The sequence below is a fragment of the Pinus tabuliformis genome, chromosome 9 (assembly GCF_031772625.1).
Source record: "Pinus tabuliformis cultivar Carrire ecotype Pingquan chromosome 9, CPIR1, whole genome shotgun sequence".
Classification (NCBI taxonomy): domain Eukaryota; kingdom Viridiplantae; phylum Streptophyta; class Pinopsida; order Pinales; family Pinaceae; genus Pinus; species Pinus tabuliformis.
This window is the reverse complement of record NC_142307.1, coordinates 960,522,609-960,537,577: the sequence shown is the minus strand read 5'-3', so window position 1 is coordinate 960,537,577 and position 14,969 is coordinate 960,522,609. Positions and strand designations below refer to the sequence as shown.

Genomic DNA, 14,969 nt, shown 5'->3' with positions numbered 1-14,969 from the left:
CAGGACTCTTACCAGTCAGGGTGATTACAGAGGCCATTGCATATCCCTTGAGCCATATTAGAATGTGTGCCAATGAACTATTAATTCTCTCTTAGGGCTATTGTTATATTAAATTAATTAATATTTATAATGATTAGTTAAATTAGGCAAAAGGGCATGATCACAGATCATGCGCATTCACCAAGAGGCACCTGAGGTAGTATAATACCAGGGGCCTCCACAATTGTAACATCAACTATTCATTAATAATATATATCAATCATTTTTTTGTTAAACACTTGGGGTTTTTTTTGTGCCATTTGGTATCAGAGTCTGTTCGGTTCTCCGGCAAGATGGTGCGCAGAAGCATATCATCCGCTGCCCAACCATCTGATTCCCTGTTGACTCAATCCACTAAGTCTAGCTACATCCCAAACCGCGCGTCCTGATCTACTGTCCATCTCCATTTCGTTCGTTCCAACCCATGCCTTTGTCAATTTGTCGCTGTGCGCTCACTAGTATTAGACTCCGTCGTGCCCCACATCATCCCTTGCCATCCTCTGTTTTCCCTCCACGCCACTATCTCCGGCGTCATCCTTCCTGTAGTCTTTGCACCACCCAAACCTCATTCCCTGCGTCCAAGTCAACTGTCCTTCGTTTTCCCTCCCCACCGATCTCTGCCGCCTTTTGACCTCCCTGTAGACCGATACTTCTGCCACAGTTTTTTTCCACTGACCATTGTAACCACTGCCAAACGTTTTGTCCCTTAGCTACTGTGGACCTTCGAATCCCTTTTATCGATTGTCATTAATATATTATATATATAGTTATTACAATGTTAATTATTAATTTGTTATATAATTTATATAATTAATTAATATTTAATAACTATATAATATAATTAATATTTAATAACTATATAATATAATTAATATTTAATAACCATAAAATATAATTAATATTTAATTATATAATTATATATATACATATATTTAATATTTAAAAAATAATAATAATTATTATTAGAGTCAAGTTACGCTAGATAAGTATACTCCGCGACATACTAGATCAATCGCTGCATTAATGTCGGTGGCCAATTTCAGTAAAAAATTGATAGAACTTGAGGTTAAAGTGACTGAACATGGCGACAAAATTGAGGCATTGCAGGCACAACAAAGAGAATAGAGAGTCAGCTCAAAGAGAACAAAAATGAATTTAAAAAGGATCATGCAAACCTTTAAGTTAAAGTGGATAAAACAATGGTGATGTTGACTTGTATTTGTAACACTATGAAGATTACACCTGATCAAATACCCCATAATAATGAGGCCACTCAACATCTCAATTCTCCAGATTCGTTAAACTCGTCAGACTCACATGAGAAGCTCGAGTCCCCAAAGACATCTTCCACAACTAATCAAGGAAATAGTAACACAAATTTTGAAAATAGGCAGTTTTGGAATCCATACACCAATAAGTCGTTTTCAAATCAATACCCCTTCTTCGCTTTGCCGATAGCGACATATCAACGAAGAGCAAAACTTGAGCTATCCAAATTTGACGGTAACAAAAAATGTAGCATTGCTTGGGTCAATAAAGCAGAAGAATATTTCGAGATTTATGTTATTGACAATGATGACGAAAATATCAGGCATGCTTCCATGGAAATGGAAGGCGAAGCATATAATTGTTATATGTGGTGGAAAAAGACGACACTTGCGATTAGTTAGAAGAAATTCAGAAAAGCTTCCTTTAAAAGGTTCTAAGGTGTCAAGGAGGAAGAATTATTTTCAGCACTCACTAGATTACAACAAAAGGGAGATGTGGATGAATACACTCGAGAATGCGAGACTTTAGCAACATGAGTACTTGGATTATTAGAAACTCGTCTCATTCAATCGCACACCTCGGGACTTAAACCCCATCTACAATAGAACTTGAGCTTCATGACATTACATCGATAGAAGTAGCCAGACAAAAAGAAAAAGCTGCTAAAAGAAATTTGAAAAGATGCTGTGGTCAAAGACTGAAAGAATATATTCGAGATGAAGATTTCCCAAGTCTGCGAACACGGATAACAAAAATATGTTCCACCACATCTTCGGGAAGGAGAAAAAACTAATGTGGAAATGTAAAGGATGAAAGAGAGCAACTGCAAACACTGTGGCAAAAAGTGGGACCCTAAATAGTTGTGCTAAAGGAAAAGAGACCAAAAACCAGTATAAATTGGAAGCAACTAATGATTCAGACAGTGATGAATCAGATGTAGAAGAAATCAAAGACTCCCCGAAATTCTCTCCAGAACTAGATGTCGAGAACATTCTGTAAGTATCATTATTGGCCATGATAGGTATATCACAACCCTAGACATTAAAATTAAAAGGACATATCAAGAAGAACAATGTAATGGTTTTGATCGATACCGGTAGCACCCACAATTTTTTGGACTCAACCATGGCAAAAAGACTCAACATTTTCTCATTTCCCATGCCCAACATAAAGGTTATGGTAGTTGACGCTAAGAAAATTGAAAAGGTAGGAAATGCCATAAAGTCAAATTGCAGATTCAAGACTTCAATTTAGAATCCCCATTCTACATTGTACCATTAGGAGGAGTGCATGTGGTCTTAGGTATCCGATGGCTACAAACCCTCGGTACTTACTCTGCCAACCATCAAAAGCAATTTATAAAATTTAAATGGGAAGGGTAGAAATACAAATTATATGGGTTCTAGCCACTTGAGAACCAAATTGTATCATCATCCCAGATGATGAAAATGATTCAGAAGTGAGCACCAGCTTATGTGGTACAGTGTCATCAATTAGAAACGTTAACTTCGAATCTAGTCAACGAAGAAGCACTAGAAGTCCAAGAGCTAATTCAAAAGCACAAAAAAGTATTCCAAGACCTTCCGATGAAGATGTCGCCTAAAAGAGATATCGAGCATACAATAGAAGTCAAAGCAGGATCAAATCCCATCAACATCAAACCATATCGATATCCACATCATCAAGAAACTGAAATTGAGAGATTAGTCCAAGATCTTTTAAAGTGTGGCATCATCTCAAAAAGTAAAAGTCTGTATGCTGCTCCAGTTGTATTAGTTCAAAAGAAAGATGGATTGTTCAGATTATGCGTCGATTATCGAGGACTAAACAAAATAACAATTAAAAACAAGTTTCCAATTCCTTTTATCGATGAAATGTTGGATGAACTGCATGGCGCTAAATACTTCTCAAAATTGGACCTAAGGTCAAGATATTACCAAATTAGAATAAGATTGGAAGATGTAGCAAAAACTGCATTCCGAACACATGAAGGTCATTGCGAGTTTAAAGTAATGCCTTTCGGTTTAACCAATGCACCGACAACATTCCAAGCTACTATGAACGAGCTATTTCGTCCATATCTAAGGAAGTTTGTGTTAGTGTTCTTTGATGACATTTTAATTTATAGTAAAACTTGGAGGGAGCACCTACACCATTTGGAGGAAGTTCTTACTGTGTTGGAAGAGCATCTGTTCTATGCCAAGAAGTCAAAATGCACTTTTGGGAAGGAAGAAGTAGAATATCTCGGACATATAACATCCAAAGGAGTAACAGTAGATCCTAATAAGATCAAGGCTATATAAGGGAATGGCCCAAACCAGTTAATATCTCCAAGTTAAGAGGATTCTTAGGATTGATAGGGTAGTATCGAAGATTTATCAAAAACTATGTCCATATAATCACACCCTATCGAACCTCCTAAAGAAGAACTCATTTCGATGGAATGATGAAGCAAAAAAGTGTTTTGAAGACTTGAAGGAAGTTATGTCTAATGCTCCTGTATTGGCAACTCCAAACTTCTCAAAACCATTTGTAATTTAATGTGATGCTTCAGGTTTTGGCATAGGAGCAATACGAATGTAGGATGGTCACCCAATCGCGTTTGAAAGCAGGAAATTCAATAAGCAAGAACGTCTCAAATCTACATACAACAAGGAAATGCTTGCTATTATGCACGCATTAGCCAAATGGAGACAATATCTCTTGGGAAGTAAGTTGTTAATACGAATAGATCATAATAGTCGTCAACATCTTCTCCAATAGAAAATACTATCTATAGAACAACAAAAATGGATAGAAAAATCGCTACCTTTGACATGGATATATTACACAAGAAAGAGAGATAATGTAGTATTTGATGCCTTGTCGAGGAAAGACGAAGATCCATCGTTACTCGTAGTGTCAGTGGTTGTTCCCACTTGGCTTAATGAGATTTGAAGTGAATACGCAAAAGATCCAGAAACAAGTGCTATAATCAATAATCTTCCTCAAAATTCAAATTTTGAATGGAAAAAGTGATATTCTATGGTACAAGGGAAGAATTTATCTGAATGTAGATTCCAAATTTAAAGCCAAGGTTCTCAAAGAGTTGCATGATTCACTGGCAGCCGGACATGTAGGATACTTTAAAACCTACTACAACGCACGCTAGGCATTCTTTTGGAAGGGGATGAGCAATGATATTCAAAAATATGTAGCCGAATGTGATAAATACCAGAGGAAAAAAAATATTATAACACCCGAACTACTTCACCCCTTAGACATTCCGAATCAATCAGAAATGGGAGGAAACATCAATGGACTTTATTGAAGATTTACCTATGTCTGATGGTAAAAATAAAATTCTTGTAGTAGTCGATAGACTCACCAAGTATGCTCACTTTATTGCAATGAGGAAATCAGAGAGGTTGTCAATAAGTGTTTAGAAGCCTACTTACGTTGTTATGCCACAAACAAACAAAATAATTGGGTTTAGTGGTTACATCTCGTGGAATGGTGGTACAATTCCACTTACCACACATCAGCGAAAATGATTCATTTTCAAGCTCTATACGGTTACAAACCTCCGAAATGGAAGGATTTTGCTATCATTGAGACAAAGCTGCCAACGGTTAAAAACCAGTTAGAAGAAACCCAAAAAGTAGTCCAAAATCTAAAAGAAAATCTAAATAATGCAAGGAATTGTATGAAGCATCAAGCTGACCGAAATAGGACCGAGAGAGAATTTGAAGTTGGAGATTGGGTATTTGTTAAACTCCAATGTACAAACAGTTATCCTTAAAACAAAAAGGAAAAAACAAATTAGCACCAAAGCTTTATGGGCCATACGAAATCAACAAAAAGATCAGTCAAGTAGCATACCGTTTAAACCTTCCTGATAAAAAGTTGTGTCCACAACGTTTATCTGACCCTAAAAAAGCACTTGGTGAACATCAATTAGCACAAACAACACTTCCATTGTTAGATGACGAAGGAAGGCTCATTCTCGAACCGGACGGCATCATCTCCATCAGGGAAAAGAAACTGCGATCTCGAGTAATCAAAGAATAGCTAATCAAGTGGAAGGACTTACCAGAAGAAGAGTCTTCTTGGGAGACTGAAGTATTTCGTCAACATCCGTTGTTATGTATGCTTTGAGGACAAAGCGTCTTTTCAGGAGGGAGGCAATGTTATGTTAAATTAATTAATATCTGTAATGATTAGTTAAATTAGGCAAAAGGGCATGATCACAGGTCATGCCCATTCACCAAGAGGCACCCGAGGCAGCATAAAACCAGGGGCCTCCACAATTGTAACATCAACTATTCATTAATATATATCAATAATTTTTCTGTTACACGCTTGGGTTTTTCTGTGTCGGCTATATTGTTCTTTGCTTAAGATAATTGCATTAGATCATTTACACATTGAATTCAACCCACAACATTATAACATCATTACATCATATGCAATTATGAAGAAAGAACAACATTATCAGAAATGCAGCGGAACAGAAAGAGAAACATCAGAAGAAAAGCATGCACACAAAGAGACACTGGAATTTGGTCAGAGACCAGGGCAAAACCCCACAAGGGGGAAAACCCGGAATTCAATTCTTCTTCTATTAGATTTCATCAGTTGTTCAGCTGAGATACAAAGTACATACATAAGATCTGATATGAGGTTTTGTCTTCAGGAGTCAATATAAATATGATGGCTGTATGATGACATATACGCTACCAATAATGTTCTGAGGGACTGCATATTGCAGAAGGACCATATATATGATGCAGGGGAACCAAACCATACCAAAGCAAGACCATATAGGGATTGAGACCATATGTCGAAGCTACATGCCATAACAGTCATAGAGCGAGATCTAAACCATACATATACAGCACTATGCCGAGACTACATACTACTGAGGCGAGAATGTATGCCAAGACTAATATGCCGATTCTGTAGAGACCATCAAGATCATATGTGCAGAGTTGAGACCATGTGCCGAGACTATATACTACTTTTGTGAGGCTAACCACAACTTAGAGATGCTATATATCACAGATATGCCACAAATATATATTAAAGCCAGAGTATCATTGTAGGGGATCATGGCAATACCATTGCAGAGGAACTGTGTGACATAGTCGTTTATATATATATATATATATATATATATATATATAGATATCTGAGGAAGTGCAGAGGAACAGAGTCGATACATATACCATAGTTCTGAATACAATGCCATACTAAGGCTCTGCTTGCTGTATGATACCACCAATCTGCGCACATACAAAGATGATACCGCAGCTGTTCTGTATGACAAAGATGCCATCGATAAGCCCAAGAGAAGTGAGAGCCATAGATAGCGAGAGTTTTGTCCTGTAGCCATTGCGAGAGTGCAGACCTAGAGCAAGGGTCCTGTTCTGTAGCCATGCGAAGATTTGTCATGTAAAGGTGCAGACCAAACTATGTCATTCGAAGAGTGGGAGCGAACTGAATCTCAGAGCATAAATGTGAACCTCAAACAGATCCTAGATCATATGAGCCACCCCAAACTTGCCAATTGAAGATCAATGTAATAGAGTATATATATAAGTTTCCAAGTGAGAAGGGTCACGACTATTTGAAGAGCCGACTTGAAGAAAATTTGAATTTCGAATAGAATGATTTTCCCTCCAATAGACAAGGTCGATTTAATATGGAAAACCGACTTGCAAAGCATAATTCAAACCATTATTAAATTGAGCCATAAATGAATTTTCCTTTAATACTATTTTCTTTATTAGGGAATTTCTCCCTGGCTGCCAAATTTAACATGAATGAAGGTGGGGCTTTGTTTGAACTAAAGTTTCATCAATTTAAAATAAAACATTTTGGACAAATTAGAATGATTTTCCCTCCAATAGACAAGGTCGATTTAATATGGAAAACCGACTTGCAAAGCTTAATTCAAACCATGATTAAATTGAGCCATAAATGAATTTTCTTTTAATAATATTTTCTTTATTAGGGAATTTCTCCCTGGCTGCCAAATTTAAGTTTCATCAATTTAAAATAAAACATTTTGGACAAATTAGACTATTTTGGAACATTTCTAGGCTGTTTCAAGGCTATTCTCAACATTCTGAACCCTTGGCAGTTGATTCATTTGTTCAGTGTCTTATGAAGACAGATTTTATATTTTTCATGTCTTGGATGATTGGTTGATATTTGTTTGAACTTAAGTTTCATCAGTTTAAAATAAAACATTTTGGACAAATTAGAATGATTTTCCCTCCAATAGACAAGGTCTTAAATATGGAAAATCGACTTGCAAAGCATAATTCAAACCATGATTAAATTGAGCCATAAATGAATTTTCTTTTAATAATATTTTCTTTATTAAGGAATTTCTCCCTGGCTGCCAAATTTAACATGAACGAAGGTGGGGCTTTGTTTGAACTAAAGTTTCATCCATTTAAAATAAAACATTTTGGACAAATTAGACTGTTTTGGAACATTCCTAGGCTGTTTCAAGGCTATTCTCAACATTCTGAACCCTTGCCAGTTGATTCATTTGTTCAGTGTCTTACGAAGACAGATTTTATATTTTTCATGTCTTGGATGATTGGTTGATATTTTCCATGGCGTGTTAGCATCTGCTTGTGAACTTATGAAAAGCTACGGCATCTGTTACAATTAAATCCTCTCATGGCTGCAGGTATTACTCTCACAATAATGATTATCTGGAAATCTGCCGTAGCTACAAGGCAATTTATGATATACCTTCGGTGAAGGAAGACCCAGCACAATGGATTCCTGTAAGTTGGAAGCTTAAATTCTTGATAAGATTGTGTTGTGCTAAAGTGATATTGATGATTTTAGTTGTTGCAATAATTTTGCAGGTGCTGAGAAAAATCTGTTGGTACCTAGTATTGTCACCACATGACCCTATGCAGTCGAGCCTTCTGAATGCCACCTTGGAAGATAAAAAGCTATTAGAGATTCCTAAATTTCGGTATTTATCTTCTTCTATAGTGTAGCAGCAACTTCCTGGTTATTGATCCGTCTCACCATATAAATTTTTTGTTGTGCTTTATCTAGTCTTTGTTTCTCCCTTTTTATCCTTTTGTACAGATACTTGTACATATCTCAGTTGGTTTTCATTCTTTATATAATTTGAATGGATACAGTGCATTGTTGAAGCACTTTGTTACTATGGAAGTGATACAATGGGTTCCATTTTGGGAGATATACCAAGCTGAATTTGGGCAGGAAAGAACAATGCCTGGAGGATTTTTAGGTGATAAAGCTGCTGAGGACTTAAGGCAGCGTGTTATTGAGCATGTTAGTACCATGTCTTAACACTATTCTTTCATTCAAACACTGTGAATTGATTTGTCTATCACTTTACTCATTTTAATCCTGAAATTGTTTCTTCTGCAGAATATTTTAGTTGTTTCGAAATATTATTCAAGAATTAGTTTGGCACGGCTTGCAGAACTACTATGCCTCAGTGTTCAGGTTGGTTGAAGTTGCAATCTGGTTATATCATATTTGATTTCCACAGATTATCTGAATTACTGGTGAAACTTGTGTTTGTGGCTTGTATTTTTATATACAACCTTTGATAAACCTTGACCCCCATTCGAATGTGTGGGCATGCAAGCTGATTTGTCTGTTGAAACTCTTTCCTTAGTAATTTTTTTATGCAGTTAAAATTTATAATTTGTTGCTACTGTGTTTGCAGGAAACTGAAAAACACCTCTCAGACATGGTTGTTTTGAAGTCTTTGGTGGCAAAGGTGGATAGGCCTGCTGGTATTGTTTGTTTCCGGGCTGCTAAAGACAGCAATGAAATTCTCAATTCATGGGCCATCAATATTGAGAAACTACTGGATCTTGTTGAGAAAAGCTGCCATCAAATTCACAAGGAAACAATGGTTCATAAGGCTCCTTTGAAAGTTCAGTAGGTTGAACACGAGGAATAAAGCAATTCAAACCATTATTTGTTTAGGCTCCTAGACTGTAGCAGATTGTACGGACATCAATTTACTCGGTGCAATTTTGATAGCACAAATGAAAATTTGATATCTGTTTTCCCTGCCATTTAGGACATCTAAAAGTGAGATCATCTGCGATGAATTAAATCACACTAAAGGTATCTAACTTGGCTTCCTGTAGTTTTATTTTCTATCTTTATTCTCCACAAGTTTTAATGGGATCGAATGAATTGACAATATTTATGCTTATCATGTAAAATGGTAATGAAAGCATTGCTGGTGTTCCGGTTCATTCTTTTTCAGAACTTATATACAGCTGAACTTGTAGATTGTAAATTGTGTCATCAGTTTAGTTAGATTTCCATTTCACATATAAATTGTAGTGTTGTGCGTTGAGTTAGATTTCACATATAGATTATATATTGTGTTGTGCATTTAGTTAAATTTCACAGGTAGATTGTATATTGCGTTATGCAGTTAGTTAAATTTCACGTCTTTGCATGCTTATTAGAGGGATATATAGATTACGATATTCAAACTGAAAATATTCAAGTATTAATAATTATGCATTGTGCTGTAAACCAAGTGCAATTTGTATGGATGTGTGTTAAGTCTGACAAATCTCTCAACTGTTCTTAACTGCCCTAATGGTCAACAGTTGAGTGTCTATAGTTTATTGAAAGTAGAAAATCAGTTATTGAGGATCATATTCTTGGTTACGTTAGTGTTGCCTGTACGACATGTTTGTCTGTAATTTCACAAGATGGAGGAGTTTTCCAGTGTTTAATTTATTTGAACTTCTGCATTATGAAGATATAGTCATGTCGTGTTTTATTTGACTTCACAATTTTGAATTTGGTGACATTTTCAATGATCAGAGTTTTACATTCGAATGGTTAAAATGCTGGTGCTCTGAGCTTGTTTTCTTCGAAAAAAATTTAAGCGCCACAGGTCCATGTGAAGCAAGCATGTAAAATTTTTAAATGTAATGTGTATGGACAAGGTAGAATGCAATGCCATTTCTGTTGATTTGTTGGTGCACAGGTTGAAATTATAGTGTCGGATGATTCTTACCAGTTACAATCAATGTAAATGATCTTATCAATAACTATAATATAAACTCGTTAATTTAAATTGCCATGTACATTGATCTCATAGGCAAATAGAAAACGTTAATTCATCTCGCTTTCATTTCATTTCGAGTTGAATGGTTTGCTGGACACGAGGCGGGCAAGTCGGGGTTTATTCCTGTAGAGTGAATCAAAATAGGTAGGAGAGGATAACATGAGCACATTACGGTAGTATTGACTGTCTGATTAATAAATAATATGTACTTGCTTTCTATACATAACCATTTTCTGTAAAGAATATATATTTGTTGTGTTTTTTATATGCAACATTTCATTGCCTACAAGGCCACTGATCGTTTTGGCACAATCTTTGTGGGACTGAAAGTAGAACTTGAGAGAGCGTTTGAAAGTCTGGCTTTCTTGTGTGGCTTGAGATTATAGGCCACAAGATCTCCGATTTGAATTTATTACAATGGTCCTACCTTATGCTAGGAACTCTGTTGCTGTGCCATTGTTGCCATTTCCATAGAATGTTAATGTCTCTATAAATACTTGTTTTGTGGGTGGCATATGAATTTTTTTTAACATTTAGTTTTGATATTGCAGAGTAATAATTGCAAATTGAAAGAAAATATCTACTATCATTAGAAGTTAATAGCTTCATCTAATAAGGATTAAGATTGCAACAAAATTTCTTGGTAACATGCTTACAACTCTGGAGTAGAAGTCATGCAATGCATTGTAATATTGTGTTGTACTACCATATACCATTTAGATAAGTGGGAATAGTGGCAATGTATTAATTTTAAACAAAGCAACAAATACTCTATTATCAGGTATGATCATCTGTATTTTCTACATTTTATTCCTTTTTTTCAGCAAAATAATAATATTATTTGATAAAATTTGAAGGTTTGAAATTTCAGTTTTTCCCCTTTAAAGCTCAAATTCAAGGTCAGACTCTCAGCTTTTTACTTTTTAAATATCTAATAACAATTTTTGTAGTCTAGGGACCAAATATTAGCATGATTACTTTTAAGAAAGTGTATCGTCTTTTTGAATATTGTAAGTGAAGATTCTGCACATTAATGTATAATTTAAGGTTAGATATTCAGCTTGTTACCCTACGTCCAAATTTAAATATCTAATTACAAATTTTGCATGTTAGAGACCATACATCAACGTGGTTACGTGGTTACTTTACAACTGTTAAGAATTTGTATCTTCTTTTTGAATCTCAGCGTAGATTTTGCGAATTAACGCATTGCCTTGCTTTTTGGATTTCTGTCCATCTATGATCTGAAGCGTTCCATCATCTAGCTTGGTCAAAGAGATGGATTCCATTCCTTGGTTCAAATTAGCAAATCATGTCTCCTCTTCATCCCTTGGAGGAATAGTTAAGAGGGACGACGTGGAATTTACCGCTTTGTCATATCCGTGTTAACTTCACATCCTTGAGGGTGATAAGATAGGTGGCACTGAAACTAGTGGTGTAGGAGTTGACTCCTTTTTCATGTTTACATTCTTACCAATATCAAGGGTGTATATGGTATTTTACCAATGCTATAAATGTTGATGCCTTTGCATCTTTCTTTGCTGCAACTTGTTAAGAATTTATCATGAGGGTCTTCTATGAGGTAGATTTTCAATTCCTCTATTGTTTATCTTGAGAACCTTTGCCATTGGGTACGCTTTCTTTAGATGTTTGACTTTATACAAAGTCAATATAGAAGTGATGTTCTCATAATCTAGGTGTTGTGCTCATTTAAAATTTTTATAGTATACAGTTCCATTTAATGAGAGTTGTAGCTGATGGCCAAAAAAACATTGACTACACAAATTGAAGCATTTCTTTGTAGTCATTGATATCCTCATTTACCTCCATGAAGGAGTGCAACTAGTGGTGTAGGAGTTTACTCATTTTTCATGTTTACATTTTTACTGATATTAAGAGTGTATATGGTCTTTTACCAATGCTATAAATGTTTGATGCCTTTGCATTTTTCTTTGCTGCAACTTGCTAAGAATTTATCATGAGGGTCTTCTATGAGGTGGGTTCTCAATTCCTCCATTGTTTATCTTGAGAGCCTTTGCCTTTGGGTAGGCTTTCTTTAGATGTTTGACTGTATACAAAGTCAACATTGAAGTGATGCTCTCATAATCTAGGTGTTGTGCTCATTTAAAATTTTTATAGTATACAATTCCATTTAATGAGAGTTGTGGATTATGGTCAAAAGACATGGACTACACAAATTGAAGCATTTCTTTGTAGTCATTGATGTCCTCATTGACCTCCATGAAGGAGTGCAACATTTAGGGTTGCCTTGGGTGCTTTCTACAATGAAAAGGTTAGTATGTGAAGTTTTTCTTTTGAAGGGGAGAAACTTTATTTTTGAATGTCTATTTAAAGGAGCAAGGAATTGAAAATGGGGGATATGGTCTTTCCTTTGATGTAGTGGTTGAAGATGAAACATCCTTTGAAAATGTTAACATTTGTAATGCTTTTAAGGATGGAAGAAGAGACCCTTTGATGATTTTTTTCGTGGCCACTATAGGGATAATAATGTTGAAGAAACATATTGTTGGGTGTGTGCTATATTTTTTTCACAACTATCCCCAAGTGTGATACGTATGTGCCGGGTACGACAAGGGGACACTAGGTGGTGATAGATCCCTTGTTTGAGGGGTCGTAGGGTTTGGACGGTTTGTGGGTGTGTGGTGGTTTTGTAGATATGTTCAAAGGAACTACGATTATATTCTAATCATAGGATAATGGATTGGGGGTTTATGAATGCTACTGCATGTATATAACGTATTGTAACATTGTAAAGGAGCATAATTTTCCTGGTTTTGGGTTCCAGAAAAAAAATTTGTGTATATTTTCTATGATTGCCATTGTATCTGTTCTGTTTTTTTTTTTTTTAATTTGTTTGCAGGGATTTTCTATATAGGGTTAAAACCTTCATTTGGTATCAAAGTATTTTGGCTTCAAGGGGACACCTTTGTGGTTAAGGGGTTTTGCTCTGCCTTGTGGTAGACTTTGTTACAGTGGTGAAAGGAAATAGCAAATAGTGGAAAGATAGATATTGATAAATTCAATATATAGAGTTTTGAGCGTGGAAGCTTAAGATAGAGGATCTGTTGGTGGATAAATATTAGTGATTCGTTGTGGATCCAGGTACTGAACCAACGACAATATGAATAGAAGATTGGATCAAGTTGGATTCAGAAGGCAAAGAGCACAATATGATTGTCTTTGATTCAATATTACTGAATTTTTTATGAGAGCTACAACAAAAGTTTTGTGGGACAAGTTAGAGACTTTATATCAGTTCAAGTTCTTCGTAAATAAATTGTTCTCATGGAAGAAGTTGTATAACTTGAGGATGAGGCACAAAGACTCGGTGACAACATCTAAACGCCTTCAATAGTTTGGTAAGTTAGTTATTATATGTTGATATTAAGTTCAGATGAAGATAAGTGCATTGATTTTGCACTCGTGGGATACTCTGGTTGTCGCCATAGGTAGTAATGCAACTACTTTAAAATTTGATGAAATAGTTTCATCCTTGTCGAGGAAATGAGACAAAAAAAAACAATGGAGAGCCAGAATGAAGATGCCTTGTTTGTAAGATGATAATCCTAAAACATAAATAGAAATAAGTCCTCAAATGGGAGATTTGAATCTAGAGGGGGGTCCAAATCTCTAGAAAATTTGTAAAGGTATGTTGGAAATGCAGAAAAGAAAGGCACTACAAAAAAAATTGTAGATTTAAAACTCTTGAGAACCAAAAGGGGTCTGATGATGCTCCTTTTTGCATAGGCGAAAACCCACCTCATATGAAGGTGGGGATATGTGCTCGACTTCTTCAAGTACACATGTGGATTATGAGTCATCGCTGATTGACTCATCCTTTCATATGACTTTGACATGGTTGATTGACTCATCTTTTCATGTGACTCCCTATGGGGAGTGGTTTTGCGAGTACGAGAGATATGATGGTTGTGATGTTTTCTTAGGTGTTGACAAAAAACAGAATCATAGGACAAGGGAGAGTCAAGTTAAAGTTGATAGGTGGAAGGATTAGAACACTTCTTGATGTTCTACACATTTCACAATTGGCCAAAAATTTAATTTATGTAAGCAAAATGGATGATGCAGGTGTAAAAACAATGTTTAAGAAAAATGTCTGCAAGATGATTCTGTACAAGTTGTTGGGAAACACTGTTATTGACGAGTACAACAATTTTGTTCTTCCCGAGGGTAGAGCATAAAACCTTGTAATCTTTGGAGAAGAGGCTATTGTGGCATGAAAGATTGGGACATTGGAGAGAAAGGGCCTTCAAATACTACATGGTAATGGTATGGTAGAAAGTTATGTCTGTTTTCTTTCTGGATTTTCATTGTTGTGAACATTGTGTATATGGGAAACACAATCAGGTGAGGTTTTCCTTTGGCGCTAAGAGGGCAGAAGGAATATTAGAGCTTTGTGCACAATGTTGTGTTTGGAACTGTGTCGATTCTATCAATGGGTAAATCTGTGTACTATGTCTCATTTATAAATGACTTCTCAAGGAATACATTGATATATCTCCTCGGGAAGAAATATGAAGTCTTTGATAAG

At 35.7% G+C, this 14,969-nt stretch overlaps 1 protein-coding gene across 1 annotated transcript in view; it reads left to right on the top strand.

Moving 5' to 3' along the window:
* Window positions 1-9,566, top strand: part of LOC149151916 (26S proteasome non-ATPase regulatory subunit 12 homolog A-like) — a 34,628-nt gene extending 25,062 nt beyond the window's left edge. Inside the window, exons 7-11 of the mRNA XM_089445534.1 lie at window positions 7,994-8,093; window positions 8,178-8,290; window positions 8,466-8,619; window positions 8,719-8,796; window positions 9,023-9,566. Coding sequence (XP_089301660.1) covers window positions 7,994-8,093; window positions 8,178-8,290; window positions 8,466-8,619; window positions 8,719-8,796; window positions 9,023-9,244 — 667 coding nt within the window. The 3' untranslated portion in view covers window positions 9,245-9,566. The remainder of the gene's footprint in view (window positions 1-7,993; window positions 8,094-8,177; window positions 8,291-8,465; window positions 8,620-8,718; window positions 8,797-9,022) is intronic.
* The last annotated feature ends 5,403 nt before the right edge of the window (window positions 9,567-14,969 follow it).